Source organism: Pelodiscus sinensis, chromosome 7, assembly GCF_049634645.1.
Source record: "Pelodiscus sinensis isolate JC-2024 chromosome 7, ASM4963464v1, whole genome shotgun sequence".
NCBI classification, from domain to species: Eukaryota; Metazoa; Chordata; order Testudines; family Trionychidae; genus Pelodiscus; species Pelodiscus sinensis.
In genome coordinates, this window is record NC_134717.1 from 28,179,882 (window position 1) to 28,196,070 (window position 16,189).

General features: G+C 42.9%; 1 protein-coding gene across 5 annotated transcripts in view; it reads right to left on the reverse strand.

Annotated features, from left to right (window-relative positions):
- The window catches only part of CACNB4 (calcium voltage-gated channel auxiliary subunit beta 4), a 218,361-nt gene that overhangs the window by 57,539 nt on the left and 144,633 nt on the right, over nucleotides 1–16,189 (reverse strand). For all 5 annotated transcript variants that reach the window (XR_012905162.1, XM_075933403.1, XM_075933401.1 and 2 more), the window contains 2 exons: nucleotides 3,601–3,720; nucleotides 1,723–1,845 (listed from right to left, as the gene is read on the reverse strand). Coding sequence is in view for 4 of the 5 variants with exons in the window: in XM_075933403.1 (XP_075789518.1) it covers nucleotides 1,723–1,845; nucleotides 3,601–3,720 (243 nt within the window). In the remaining variant the exon portion in view is untranslated. The remainder of the gene's footprint in view (nucleotides 1–1,722; nucleotides 1,846–3,600; nucleotides 3,721–16,189) is intronic.

A 16,189-nucleotide genomic window follows, 5' to 3' on the forward strand; every position in this document is an offset into this window, starting at 1 on the left:
TTTAAAAACTGACATGACATGAATTACCTTCCTGTTCTAGGACAATGGTGATTTCAGCAATAGATTACATACCCGAGTTAGGAGTTCAGCAATTTCATATTTGAGTTCCTTAAGAACTCTTGGGCGAATATCATCTGGTCCTGGTGACCTATTAGGGTATGTCTATACTACCACCCTAGTTCGAACTAGGGTGGTTAATGTAGGCAACCAGAGCTGCAAATGAAGCCCGGGATTTGAATTTCCCGGGCTTCCTTTGCATGTTGCCGGGCGCCGCCATTTTTAAATGTCCGCTAGTTCGGACTCCGTGCCCGCGGCTACACGCGGCACGAACTAGGTAGTTCGGATTAGGCTTCCTATTCCGAACTACCATTACTCCTCATAGAATGAGGTGTACCAGTAGTTCGGAATAGGAAGCCTAATCCAAACTACCTACTTCGTGCTGCGTGTAGCCGCGGGCACGGAGTCCGAACTAGCGGACATTTAAAAATGGCGGCACCCAGCAACATGCAAATGAAGCCCGGGAAATTCAAATCCCGGGCTTCATTTGCAACTCCGGTTGCCTACATTAACCACCCTAGTTCGAACAAGGATAGTAGTGTAGACATACCCTTACTGTTTAGTTTATCAGTCTTTACTAAAGCCTCTTCTACTGACAAAGCAATTTGGAACAATACTTCAGATCTGTCACCCAAAATATAGTTCTGATGTGGATGTCTTCCCAACATCCTCTGCAATGAAGACTGACGCAAAAAAATCATTTCGGAAACTGTAGATGGAACTACAAGACCCTACCTCCTGGAAATTTCACAAATAAATCACCGACTAAAATACCAATCATTCTAAATTAATCTTGATCCTAGTGGTCCATTTTAAAGTAATATTCTCAACTTTTGCCATCTTCAGATGGATTATTATAGATAAAAATACCTGTGGTGGGAAATGTACAAAATTCTGCATATATAATGTTTTGCATTAACAATAACATTGGTTATATTGGGATTTGTTTTGTACATTCATAACATACAATGAAAATATCTGTGTATTGGCAGGAGAAGGGAGAATTGTTTGGGAAGAAAAACTAGGAGCTGTTTGGTAAGAATTTTTTTTTTATTAAAAATCACAGACTGTAAAGTAGGGATGTAAGAGTGCACACGTGTACGTGGTTAACCGATGAGCCTGGACTCATTGGCTAACCTTCATGGTTACATGCAGGGCCCCCCCCTCTGGCTCCCACCTGCCCCTCCACGCTGCTGCCTCTATCAGCAAAGTGGGCAGGCAGCTCCACGGGAGTGAGGCAAGCAGGCAGGTAGCTCCTGGGGAGCGGCTGCACCCAAGGACCCAGTTTATAACTAGGAAGCTTCATGTAAGGCCTGGTGTAACTGCATTGTTTGGCTCAAGGTGTCCTTCCCACTCCTAAGCTACCCATCTCAATCTCACTGCTAAATGCATCAAGTTCAAGAGGTTTTAAAACCTACTAAGACATGATCTCCCTTCCATGCTTTTAAGACCTGACAATAAATTAGCAGCTTCGAATTCTTAACAGTACAAGATACAGCTTCCTGGCCCAAGAATCCTGATAAGGATGATTGGTCCAAGATGTTATTACTAATCAAACAGACGCTCTGTGTAATGCAGGCACATTTTTGTCTTGTATGGCTCAAATGTGAGTGTTCAGGTTTTAGTTGTTGGCAGTTCAGAGGAATAATTGCATGCTGTCGTTACCTCTTTAATATGCAGAAAATCCTTGGCATCAAAAGAGATGGCAGTGCTTGGGACAGGAACATCTTCGTCCAGTGCGCCACAGTAACTCACATTAGTCTTGACTGCAAACGCTACAGGTTTAGACTAGGAATAGAAATACATGTCACAAGCACATTGCAGAAGTATTTCTGTACTGATTAGATTCAAGAATCATACTGCTGACTGTTTCAAATAAAAAAAATTAGTCATGTGTTGGCACATACAGCCAAATTCAGACCTAATGCAAGCAGACACAACTACCACACAAGTCTTTTTGTTACAACAGAAAACTGATCCATCAGTTGCAATCCTCCCGTAGGACAATTCAAAGGAAGTTAATTCCCTCCTCCACAATGGAGTGTCGTACACAAGGTAAGAAAATTCTTCCTTTGCAGAGGTTGTTTTGTGTCCCAAGCCATGAGATGTGATGGAAGATACTACCAGACCCAGCAACAGGGAGGGCAAACGGGGCATTTGCCCCGGGCCCAGTGATTCAAAGGGGCCCAGGGAGCCCCCTGCCACCACTGATACTAAAACCAAGAGGGCTCTACACAAATGTGATAGGCATTATAGGAATTAATCCAAAAGCACATAGAACTTAAAGAATGAGAGCACCTTTCTACTGGCTTTTTAAAACTGTCCGTGGAAGGGATAAAATTTTATTTTAAATTCTGCAGCAGAGTCTAAAACCCCATAAAAAGTGTACCATTGTAACAAGGCCTGTGAGGTTGGGAGCCTCTCCCAGCAGGGTCCCAATCAATGTTCCCTCTAATTTTTTCCACTCACATGCAGAATAAATTTTGTTATGTGCACCAAGGCAAGTGTAGATGTGTGCCACCAATAGAAACACATGCTGCCGATCTGGATGGCTGTGGGTGCTCTGCTAAACAGCTGGGCGGCACCTAAACCACTCCTGGATGGCTGCCCAAGCACTCAGCTTACTGGGAACACTGGTCCCAGTCATGCTCTGAAGTTGGCCTCCACTTAACACACTGATGGAAAAATGTGGCCATGAAAACATTTGCCTGTTTTCCAAAATAAAAATAAATCTCTCTGGCATGTATTTATCCCCAGTTTATTTTACTGTCACCCCTATCACTGCAATCTCTGAATGCCTAACCTCCCTGACAGAATGTTTGTCATTTGCAGCCCCTTTCTGCAGGGATTAATCAAACAATCCACATTTTGAGAAACAAACGAAAAAAGGATTAAATTGCAACCATTATGTCAAAATCCTATATCTGAATGCATATTGGTACAATAGCAATTGAAATGAATGGCATTCATGTCCACACATCACAGGGTACTGGATTGAAGAATCTAAGCCAAATTCACAAAACATTGTTCAAGTGTTTATATCCTGGATTTTATTATGTAGATTTTGTGTATTATTTCTGATAGGAAATTGTACAGGATATAGTTAGGAATTTGTCCCATTATATTTACATCCAGTCTCTCCACAGCTCACTTGTAGGATGATCAGCAAGACCAAATCCAAATTCAAAACAGTTAAACAAATTGCTGTGAAATGGGTTTGAAGTCTTTTGTGTTGGGCTCCTTCCCTTTCCTGAAATAAATGAGCCAAAATCCGCTCTCATTTACACATGGAGGAGATGCCAACAGACACAAGGTTACATGGGTGTGACAGCAGGATTGGCTCTATGCTTTAAGTAGTATCTTCTTTGTGAAAACATTTGATATCTCCCCTTCTAACATCTTGTAGTTGCTTGCCAAACTATTGCAAAGTATATGATCACCATTATAAAGCCTGTAGAATGAATTCTCACACTATGTAAAGGTTGAAGTGTGATCAAATGCCACCTAACTTTGCTATCATTAAAGCTGAAAAGAAGAACTCACCTTTGCCCTTTCAAGCTGAATAGCGGCTTGCTGTTCTCTCTCCTGGCGGATTGCTTCTCTGTCCTCTTCCAAAGATACATCAGAATCTGATGGCCTGCTTGTGTATGAATCTGCTGATCCCTACACAGAGGAACACATCATTAAGAAAAATATAGGGTAGAAGAATCCATGCCAAATTCACAAAACATTGCTCAAGTGTTTATATCCTCAATTTTGTTATGTAGATTTTGTGTATTATTTTTGGTAGGAAATTGTACAGGATGTAGCTAGGATTTTAAGTAGTTTTATAGATGTTATTTTTCTGCAAAACACAAAATTCCAAGGGAAATCTTTCTCTTTTTAAGAACTTGTGCATTGCCTTTGTCCCCTTTATGGGCATGCATCATAAAGCAATCAGCACTGGGCACAGCACAACTTATTACAAGATTTAAATCCTGTTTGATGGCATTAGCTTAAAGATCACCTCTCCATCAAATGTTACATCAGATAGACTCAGATTATTGTATGGCTCTGTAAAAATCACTTTCTGTGTAAATATATTACTGATGTATAAATATTTCACTCAGTACCCTGCAGCACACAAAATAATTATTCTGTGCTTCATACTAAATGCAAGTGTGTGTGTGAATCAAGAAGCAAAAGTGTACAAATGCCAGAACAGACTATTAAAATTATTTGACAGTGGAACACTTAAATCCAACTCTATCCTATGCGTGACATGAAATACAGATGACATTTGAATCAGAAGAGATATATATTAGTCTGAAAAGGTGACAAACAGGATATACTGTAGCAATGTTCAAGTCACTATTCAAGATGAGTAGCACAATCTAAATTAATAATGTTTTACACCCCCTTTTATAATAAACAGCTTGACATTGAGATCCTGATTCTACAATTAGATCGGCACAAATGTGCCTTCTTGCATCAAACTGCAGAATTGGGTAAAGAAGATTTTGTAATCGACAAAAGTACAAAGTATTTGCAAATACTATGAAACTAAACACCAAAATAGATCTCAGATGCCTAGCAAAATTGGAGCTCAATTCTACTTGCATGACTTTTCATTCTAATAAAGATGTGTACAACTGGAGACTTGTTTCTAAAAATGGTGTTAAAAAAGGCAAATTTAAGGTTTTTTTGTAATGGTCAGTTCCTGCAAAATGCTATGCATACTAAGCTCATAGTAAAGTAAATCTTACAAGGGAAAGATCTGCACATGACAGTTCTGTTTTCCGAACAGGAGAAATTTCTATTTTTGCATTTGTTTAGGTGACTAATGCTTTCCCTATGAAACTTCCTTCCTCTTTCCACTGCTGATACAGTGCCCATTGAAGTTCCCAATCTTCCCACGGATTCCAGTGATTCAGGTTCAGGTACTATTTGGTTTGGCATTTGATTAATTTATATTTAGTTCAATTTATAAGCATCCAGCAATAGCAGCAATTAATTTTATTCTGCACTCTTATGACACACACAGTGGACAGATTTGCACAATTATGTATTTTGAGCACATGTATTATGAATTTGAATGCAATAGCAATTAATATTTTAAAAGTCAGCAAATAAAATATAACATTTAGGGTATAAGACCATAGATAAAATAGGTAAAATGACATAATTTAGTCTCATTAACCCATTTTTACATTTTCATACTGTTCACATTTCTTAGTTTGGAAAAGCACAATGCTAGGATCCGAACTGTACAAACAAAACCATCCTTGCACCCATAAGAAAACCCAATTAAGTCAACTGGGCTGCTATCCATGCAGATCTCCATGCAGAAGCTGAATCGAGTACAGGCAGTCCTTGGGTTACGTACAAGATAGGGACTGTAGGTTTGTTCTTAAGTTGAATTTGTATGTAAGTCGGAACTGGTACATATTGTAGGGGAAACTCTAGCCAAACATTTCTCCAGAGCTCAGTTTTATTCTCCCACATCTCACTTCCCTCAGTCCTTTATTCTCAAGCTGAGGTGTCTGCTGAGAAAAGCCGCTCCACGTCTCCCTGGTCTGCTGGAGGGGAAGGGGGGTGCTAGCTTCGCGTCTCCCTGGTCTGCTGGGGGGAAGCAGCTAGTGCGGGGTTGCCTCACCCCGTTTGTAAGTAGGGATCCGATGTAAGTCGGATCAATGTAACCCGGGGACTGCCTGTACTGTACAGTAATGAGCAAAAGCCCCACAGGAACTCTACGCCACACTGTTTGTGAACATTGCTGTAAAATATAGTACTCCATAAAACAGAATTTTTAACTAATTGGATCTTCTGTATCAAATAAGTGTTCGGCAGCAAGTACAGCAACACATTACTAAATGATCATATTTTCAAACTGAAAAAAAATCATCTTCTCATCCAGGAAAGCCATTAACAATCTATTTTTGTCAAATGGATGACTATTTTGTCTCACCACAATTTTTACAAGAGCTTTTTAAATTAATTCATGACTCAACCAATTCAGATGCAAGTACATTAAAAAAAGCTTTTTTTAAAACTGATTTTCACTGCTACAATAAAAAGTATCCTATTTATTCTATGCTGATGTCATTTCAGTATATTTTTGTGTATGAAGCTATTTTACAGCATAACTATTCGGCAGTGAGCTTAGATAATAAGTAAAATAAGTAGAGACTAAAGAAGAATAAACAATAATTCTCAGAACTCTTATAATAAATTCCACTTAAGTACAGCAGCATTCAGTCAGGTATGCTCTGATGTGGGTATCAGACATAACCAAAGGATATTCAAAGTTGGAAGATGTAAAGAAACATTGTGATGAAGTAATAAAATAAACTGATTAAAACAATTTAGGCTGTAAACCCAATATTTAGAGGACATATGTTGGTTAGTTAGCTATTTAAGTAAAAACAAAGCAACAAGGACATAAAAAACGGTTACTTATCTTCGTAACTGTTGTTCTGAGAGATGTGTTGCCCATGTCCATTCCAAGTATCTGTAGGGCCAGCAGAGGAGCCACCTGGAGTGCTGCCGGTATATCCGCTAATATATACCCCTGCTAGCCCTCCACCCCCTCAGTTCCTTCTTACTGGACTACTCGAAGAAGAGGAGGCAGGCGGGATTTGGAATAGACATGAGCAACACATCTTGAAGAACAACAGTTACAAAGGTAAGTAAACATTTTTTCTTCAAATGATTGCTCATGTGCATGCCATGTAGGTGACTCCAAAGCAAAAACCCCAGGAGGCAGGATTGGAGTTCTAACCTTCAACTGAGCGGAGGACAGCTCTTCCCAAGGCTCCATCCTCCCTAGCCTGATGGGCCAATGTGTAATGAATGATTGGCAAAAGTGTGGACTCAAGACCATGTGGCAGCCCTACAAATATCCAGAATAGGGACCACCTGGCTAGGGACCTGCAAGGGGGCTTGAGAAGCTGCTGCCAAGGCCTCCATAGAGGGCTAGGCAACAGATGGACCTCTCTCTGCCACAGGCCCATGCAAGGCTTGCTCCGGGGGAAGAAACTGTCCCGATGTCGGGGAATGGATCAGTGGAGTCACCGAAGAGGGAGCCCTGGGCCTGGAGTAGACCAACCTCAGCCTAGGGGGCACGCCCCCTAGCTTTGGTGGTAGGCCTAGGGGGTCCAAAAAGGCCACTAAGCTGAGGCCTGGAGCTGTGGGGGCTAAGAGTGTTGTGTCCCTGGCACCAGGGTAGGCTGTGGCTAGGGCTGCTGGTGCTGGTGATACAGGTGTATTGATGTGCTGCAGTGCCAGGACCGGTGGTGGGAGTAAGATCAGTGCTGCAACCTTGATCTGGAAGCCTGCAAAGACCATACCGATTCCACCTCCAAGTCAGTCGTGCATTCAGACGTCAACCAGGGCACTGTGGTGGTGGAGGCAGTTGGCAGAGGGGGAGGTGGAGGCTTCTGGCAGGACTTGAAGCTTTGGGGCCCGGGCATGCCCGCCAGACATGCAGGGGACAGGAAGCGAGCCCTGTGGCTAAGAACTATTCACTAAGAGCTACACTTAACAACTGCTAACACTATTAACTACTAGAAAAGAAACAAAGAACTGTGAAAACTTTAACAAGGAACAGAACAGCAAGAAAGAACTGCTAAGAGGCAGTTGCAGAGTAAGAGCAAAGCATGTTCCAATGACCATCACCAGTGGTAAGAAGGAAGTGAGGGGTGGAGGGCCAGCAGGTGTATAGTAGCACCACTCCAGGGGGCTCCCATTGGCTCAATGGATACTGCTAAGGGAAAACCTGCCAATGACACATGCACGCAGTGCGCACGTACCTTCATGGAATGGACATGAGCAATCCCTCAAAGAAGAAAACATATTTTTATCTCCATCTGGAAATCATAACACTTATGCAGAGAACCTGTCTAATGTAGTAAGACAAGGACTGATATTTAAAGGCAGACTCTATGTGCCTGCTTTGTTGTACCCACAGTAACTGAAGCTGCCAGTCTAAGGGAGCAAATAATTGTTGGCAAATAAGTGCCCAGACAGTTCCATCTGCAAATCATTTGGGTTTTATTTTATGACAAAGATATTTGAGCATGTGATGATTTTAAAAAAAGTTGAATTTGTGCTACAGGTTGTATCTTCCTAAACTGGGACTCTCTGGCCCAGCAACATCTGTTGTCCAGCAGGACCATAGATGTTTCTGGACCAGAGAATGCAGGGACCGGAAACCCAAAGGCAGGACAGCCAGCAGCTGGGAGCTCTGGTGGGGTGGAAGCCAGAATGGGGGCCAGCATCCAGGAACCCATCTGCAGGATCAGGGTGGGCATATGGCAGCCCAGACAGGGCCAGCAGGAGGAGGACTATCCAGGGCTGGAAGAAGGGGGGCTGGCATCTGACAACCCAGCTGACAGCCCAGCCAGGCCAGAGGCAAAGGGGACCAGCCAGGCCAGAAGTGTTGCAGGCTGTGGGAAGGAGCGGTGGGTGGCAGGGGACCTCCTCTGGTCCAGCAAATTACTTCATTTGGAATCGGTTAGGTCCCGAGGGTGCCAGACCAGGGTGCTCCAATCTATACTTGCCAACCCTAAGGACTCCACAATCATGCAACTGGAATTAAAATAATAGGATTTTAAACGTTACACATCTGGGGGAATACTGTACTGGTTATACATCAGGAGCATCTTATGTTTGCTTTGTGCACCTGGAGAGACGCCACAGGTGGCTTCCCTCCATCTCTCCGCCTCCCTATCGGAGTCAACCGTTTGTCTCCTGGTGCAATTTAGAGCGGCCTTTAGACCTGCAGAGACCTCTGGACTGCAGTAAGATGTGGCCATGTCTCCTTCCACCCTCCTCTCAACTCTAACTCACCTTTTGGAATGGAGTCGGAGAGGATGGGAAGAGATAACTGAATTCCATCCAAGGTTTTCCTCAAAATCAGACACTATTAGCTTTAATCCTCTTGCCCAAGTGTCACAAAAAGAACTTAGTGAGGCTGAGGATCTGGCCCATAATATACAAATCAAACTTCGCATTGTATCAGCTGTAGCAGGAGGCATTGGCAGTTTTATGCAACCAAACAATAAAGCCACTCACTTAAAGATATATTTTCAGCCTCCCCTTATTACAAGGTTTCAGTTCCTTAAGTCACACTAGTGATAAACCAGAATCAAATAAAAGTAGGCTTCTCCAGCCACCTGAAGCCAAACTGAAAGTGCCACAAGGTGTCTACTGCTATATTCAATTTATTTGTGCTTCCTGTATTAGAAAGAACGGGAGCCCTCACAGAAAATACTCCACTCACAAACTTTACACATGGGGAAGTTTTCAATAATGTCTGTAACTCACTGCCTAGATGGGAATAATTTTAAGAACAGCTTAGATCACCTATGATCCACTTGCTGCAATAGCTTATCTTTGATGGTGGCCAATATCAGACATGTCAGAAATATATGTAATAGCTCACCCTTCCACCTCCCAGGACAACTAGGTAATATTATGCCAGAAGGAGGGGGAGAGGGATTTTCTCCAGACCCTGAGGCAGCTGGTAGCTGGTTTGTGCCCACAAATTGGAAGAAAAGTATCACATGCAAGTTTCTACTCTTTTGCAGCTGCAAATATTCTTATTTACTATTTAATTTAATGCATTTTGCAAAAGAAATGAACTTATTTATTAGTGTCGTCTTGTAACAATAATGATCCAAAGATGGCTACAGTTATCCATTTACAACACACTCATCACCATTGTATCAAGGCACAGCACGGGCACAAGAAGATTATATAAATCTCACAGCAGAATTTGGCCCAATATGAGCTTATGAGTAGAAATGGCTGTAGGATGAAAATTCAGTTTTGCAGCAACTGTAAAGGTTTCTAAATTGTGATACTTTCACAAAATGGAAATGGTGCCAAATTTCAGGAACTAGGGGTTTTCGTGTTCTGTAAGCTTGTGATTAGAACACTAGCATGTGGAAATACCACGTACGAGTCCCTATGCTACATAGCAGAGCTTGCATCCCATATGATTCCAAATCTAGCAGAACAGGGACTTCAACCAGGCTCTCCCACATCCCAGGTCGGTGCCTTACCCATCAAGCTCTTGAGTTGAGAGCCAGTCTCACACCTACAACAAAAGTCAACTCAAAACGCAACAAACCTTTCATTTAGACAAAAACATTCTGACCACCTGTACTAATATTTTTTCCAGACATGATTTCATTGGGTCAAGAAAGCCATTATTACTTTTCTGAGGCCAAAACCTGCTTTGGTACAGGCCAGCAACCACAATCAGAATGGAAGAATCGGAAGAATCAACAAGAGGGGAAGGTGTATCTATCCAGTGGAGTGCAGGCTCTGCTGGGAGATGAGCTCATCCCTTGTAAAACTCTGAGATGGAGAAAAATGAACACCAATCTCCTGAAGACTAAAGTAGCTGCTGACATATATGCTATATACTGGATTTGGAGTTAGAGCCACTGCTCTTCTTACAACTTCCTTTTGGAAGTACAGGTTGAACAGCTCTCGTCCTGCATCCTCAGGACCAGACCAGTACTGAACTGGAGAATTTGATGAACCACCAGAGGTCAATCTAGTGTAGCAGCTTTACCAACACTTTCACTGCTTGCTGGTCTCTTAGAAGACATTTAAGGGTAAATTAGAGCTAAATAACAGCCTAGAACACAGAACCTGGACTGGTGGCTGTAAACAAACTTTACAGTACCATGGGAAACCTGGCCACACCCATGGTAAGTGGACATCTGGCTAACATCATGCCAGACCAAAGATGTTGCTGGACTAGAGAGTGCCGATCTAGAATGGTTCTACCTGTAGTGCATATCAGGGCTTTCACCAGACATACTGCCTAGTGTAAATAAACATCAAAGAGGTATTCTGCTTGTCTGCACTGTGGCTTCGAGCTACTGATCATTCTGTGCACCTGAGTGCAAGATTTAACCCTCCATTTTAAATCTTAGCTCCAAGGAAAGTGTACCATTGTTTTTCTCCTAATCAAACAAAAGAGAGTCAGAATGCAAAACACAGACACCCTTTATTTCTGGCTTACTTTGCCAGCTTCAAGTGCCAGTCAGCAACTTACAGGGAATCTTTTACAAAAAGAAAATTGAGTTTATATGATCAAATTCACCCAACATCCGTGTAGACTATCCTCAGATCCAATATCTTGATTATTAAAAGCTGCGGTAGGAGAGAATAATGGAATTATGAACATATGGCCAACTATGTTACAGACAATGTTAACAGTCACTTAGTTAATGTCTGTAAAACACTTGGAAGATAAAGCACTATATTACTGTTAAATATTGCTACTATTACTGTACTGGCAACAAATGCTCAATGGCAGCAGAAAGAAAAAAATCTCAGTCTTCAGTTATTAAATCAAAAGACATAATGCATACAATATATGACGGTAAGAGCTGGCTTTCTTCGGAGATGTTGGTGCCCTGCACAGAATAATATAATTCAACATGAATACACCAGACCTTGGTAAGCCCATAGCTGAAGGCAGGGCCAAAACCACTCCCATCAGCAATGGCACAGGTTGTCCATCATCCATGCTCTTTTCAACCATGTGATATTCCTTTTAATTTGTTCTTTGTTGGAAAATTTGTAAAAACAGCACAGCACAAGTCACAGAGATGACACAAATCAACAGAACACATGGGAGCTGAGCTGTGAGAGACTCTATGGATGACGATGTAGAGAATGTAAAAAACAGGGATGGTGTAACAGTTTTCTCGCAACCCTGTGGCCCCGGTTGCTCTTCCCTCCCCCCCCACAGTCCTGTGTTTTCACCCGCGTAAGTGGTTAGGTGTCTTGCCTCTCCCTCCTGGTGCCTCCGTCCCAAGGCTCCACTCCAAACCCTGCCTCCTTACATCTCGTCCCACCCACCACGTTTCCCTATGTGCCTTCTCTCCCCCCGAACTCCCGCCGGCAAATTTACCATGCCCGGGACGTTATGTCATGTGACATCCTCCCCCCCAGCTGTTTGGCGGCGTCCGACTACGCTGTGCATGTGTGTGCTCCAGTTCGCCACTCCCCATACAGGGCCATCGCCGGGGGGGGGGGGGGTCTTTAAAGTGCAGGATCGTAGCACCCCGTCACAGATGGGCAAACCACAGCTCACAAGCCACATCTGGCCCATCAGCCATTTTAATGTGCTCCTCAAGCTCCTGCAGGAGAGCAGGATTTGGGGCTTGCCCTGCTCTGCACGGCGCCTGTAAGCAACAGGTCTCCCCTCCAGTTCTTATGCACAGGAGTAGACAAAGGACTTTGTGTGCTGCTCCTGCCCCAATCACCACCCTGTAACTCCCACTGGCTAGAAACCACAGACAATGGGAGCTGCAGGGATGGTGCATTGTGGGGTAAAGGGGAAGCAGCTCACAGAGCCGCCTGGTTGCACCTGCACATCGGAGGTGGGCTGAAGGGGGACATTCCTCTTCATGCAGCTCTAGAAAGCAGGGGCAAGTGCAGCCTAGAGCCTGCGCCCCTAAGCTCCCCCAACCATCTCCCCAGTCCTGATTCCCCTGCCACCCTCTGAACTTCTCAGTTTCAGCCTGGAAGCAACTTCTTCACCCTGAACTCCCTATTTCTGGCCCCACCCCAGGGCTTGCACCCCTCAACTGGAGCCCTCACCCCTCTCGCACCTCACCCCCAATTTCAGGAACATGCATGGCCCTCCATATAATTTCCATACTCTAATGTGGCCCTCCAGCCAAAAAGTATACGCACATGAACTTAGGAACAGAGGTTCATACCTAGACAGTCACATCCTTTGCAGCCAGTTTTGTATAGCTCTGTATGGATTGCCTGGTAATTTCTTAAAACAGTTATACATGTTGGGGGCACAGTTCTTGGTGCCTGCAGTAGTAGGCCAAGCTAGGACTGATTTGCCCTGCTCTGGCAGCGCAAAGCCAGCTTAACCACTCCAACTGGTAGCATGAAGCTGCTCTCAGTTGTTCCTCATTATTGGTTGGTACTTGGACAACAAAAGATCCGGGAGTGTTGCAGTCACATTTAGGACCCCACCCCACAAGGATGTGCCAAACACTAACTGTCCAGTCTCATGAAAGAAAGTTATCTGATGATGAATCAGAAGAAAGAAATTTTGAATTAGAAAGTGCCTCACCAATATAGGGGTGGGAGACAAAGTTAGAAAGGCCTACCAAAGGCAAGCAATAAGTAAATGTATTCTTCAGTATAATATGTGTTCATGCCCAATGTAGCTAACACTCTATAAGACAGAAACATGACCAATAATTAGTGACTGAGTAAAAACAAAACAAAACCCCCTAAAAAAGTAAGCCTGACTCCCAATCTTCTGCCGTGACTCACTCTGAGTCAGATCATGCAACTCAGCTAAGGAGCATTTACTCATGCAAGTGATCCCACTCATTTCAGCGTCCCCTTGGTGTTCCTAATAAGCGTACCCATGTCTTGCATCTCCATTCCTTTCAAATACCATTCCCTTTATCTGCTATTTACACAGGGATCTTTTTGGGAGGGGCAGGACTGTCATATATTTTATATTTGTACAGTACCCATCATAATGGGGCTCTGTACAAGTTATGGCTGATTATGACTGCTGATCACTATTGTAATAAAAATGGTAAATAAATGAAATAATTATAATAATCTTCAAGCCCCAATTATCAACACAAACAGCTTTTAATGATGCAAAAGAAAAAAAACATAGTTGTTTTTGTTTGTTCACGTGTGGGGGGGGGGGGTTGTTTCTGCTTTTTGTTTTTATAGTGTTTTATTTGTTTAAATTGAGAACCAGAAAACCAACATGTACACGATCGGAAAAATGTAAACTCGCATATTCTGTATTTACACAATTTGTAGCAAAATCTAATCCTGCTCCATGACTGATTATCTTAGGTGCTATCACAATCAAGGTAACATATGGGTTTTTCAGCACATTTATGGGAAAGAACAACTGCCTGCGTGACCACAGGGTGAACAGGAAATTATGTCAATGCAAAGTACTAGTCCATAGAGGGAAAAGATGATCAAAACTCTTGAATGGTGTTTCTCTCGCTCTCTCTGTACCCTGAAACTGAAGGACCCTTTAATTTTTTGTATTTATATTATACCGTCTCAGCAGCCAGCAGATATTTTTGGATGAATCAGCTAGCAGGGTGTTCAGCTCACATCCATAATTTGACATGGCAGGGAGGCCTCAAAATTATTCCTTTTATAGTGAGTTTTGTGTGCAGATAATATGGGAATATTTACCTTTCAAAAGACAAAGCAAAGAATACACAAATTAACGGTGTTTTATTGGGGTTACGGAGCCTTATGAGGCAATGCTAACAAATTACCTAGAATGCATGTAATTTATGAATTAATCGGGTAGACCATAAGCAAGGAAGAGTTACCATAGAGACTGCCGTATCACTTTATGTTATCTAACTCCCTTTACACCACATGGGGTTGCCAGCCCTCCAGGATTATCCTGGAGTCTCCAGGTATTAAAGATTAAGTCATGTGATGAAACCTCCAGGATTATTCCACCCAAATTTGGCAACCACATGAGACACCCAAAATCTTTGTGACGATAAAACATATGTTATTAGCTTATGTGAACATTCCAGATTTAACAATCTGAACAGCTTCACCAGAAAGCTATGTTATCCCATGGATTATATAGCTCATTTCATGTCTATCTGATAGCAGTCTTATTTCCTGCTTTTGTGGATGAGCTCATTTTTCTTTTCATATCTCCTCATCTCCCTCTTTTTTCTCCTCTACCACTGTATCAGATCAATCATTACAGTTCATCTTTCCAAGACACACAAAAAACACTGGGCTTTGAAGTAATACCACGGACAGTGAATTAAATAATGTTTTTGTTGCTAGGGGTATATAATCAGTGCCCCTCCAGTAGAACATACACGCACATGTCTGGCTGGCTGGCACACACCTGCCACTGGCCCCAATGATCCTGGGGTTTTTATGGTCTGGTCTATTTATGGAAGGGAAGGGGAAGACCATAAGCAATAGGAAGACGCTAATACAATCCTCCCACCTCTTACAGCTGACAGGAGAAGAATATAGTCTTTCAGCTCCCCCATCCCTAAAAGGAACAGAATAAAGATCCCAGTGGTTCCATTAATAAACTGTTTCAAATTCAGAGTACTACAAACATCACCCACATCTGAACACTTGCCCTTCACAAAGGATGCCATCTCCCACATAATGAGAATGGTTTAGCTACCATTCCACTAAACTGCTCACAAATATACAGTCCCTTGGAAAGGCAAGCTGCGTGTAGCAGAGCAAGGAAGACCTCTACTTCGTACATTTCTGAAGTCCTGCCTGCAACAGAATGCCTCATACAGTGATTTTCAGGTTAGCTAAAGAGGAGAGAAAGCCTTTTGTCTCATTGGGGAACATCAAGTGATTTTTGTTTTATTTTTGTTATTTTTGATTCAGCAAATGAGTTTCACAGACAACAGAGCTGCATCTTCTCATTGCAGGAGTCCTATTGGTGCAGACACTATAAAACTGTTAAGGGCACTTTAAGTGCATCTCTCTATCCAGGAATAAACAATGAGCAGGCATCCCCATATAAAATAGCCTCACCAGTCACAATGTTTAATAAAGCACACATGCTGCTTAAGGGGGAATCCAACTTTCTTTTAAACTGACACCAATGTCAAAGTGGCTGTTGTCAGGAGTGTCTTAGCAAGAAGATCCTTGGTAAGAGAGAGAGCTCAAATCTGAAAACCCAAAGGAGTAAAATGCCAATACTTCCTTAGAGGAAGTTTCAGGTATTAGGCAGTATATCTCCAGGTAGTTCATTGTTCTGTATGATCTGCTGGAGTCTTAAAATGACCAGGGAACAGAGCCAAAAGTGGGACACTTTCAAATCATCAGTCCCTCCTGCATTGATTCCCTGCTCTTCCCATGAGGGCCTGCCCCAAAGAGAGTCCATCTACTCCTCCTAAATATTCCACTTTCAAGCAAACATCTAGCACAGGGACAGGCAAAATACAGCATGCAGGCCTGATCCTATGGACCGCTAGTGTCCCATGGCCAGAGGCATCTGGGGCATGCTCCCTGCCTGAAATGACAACTCTCTCCCAGACAACTCTCTTCGCACCCACTGCCCTGCCCCAGGTCACGATGACCTTCTTCACCCAAACTGCCT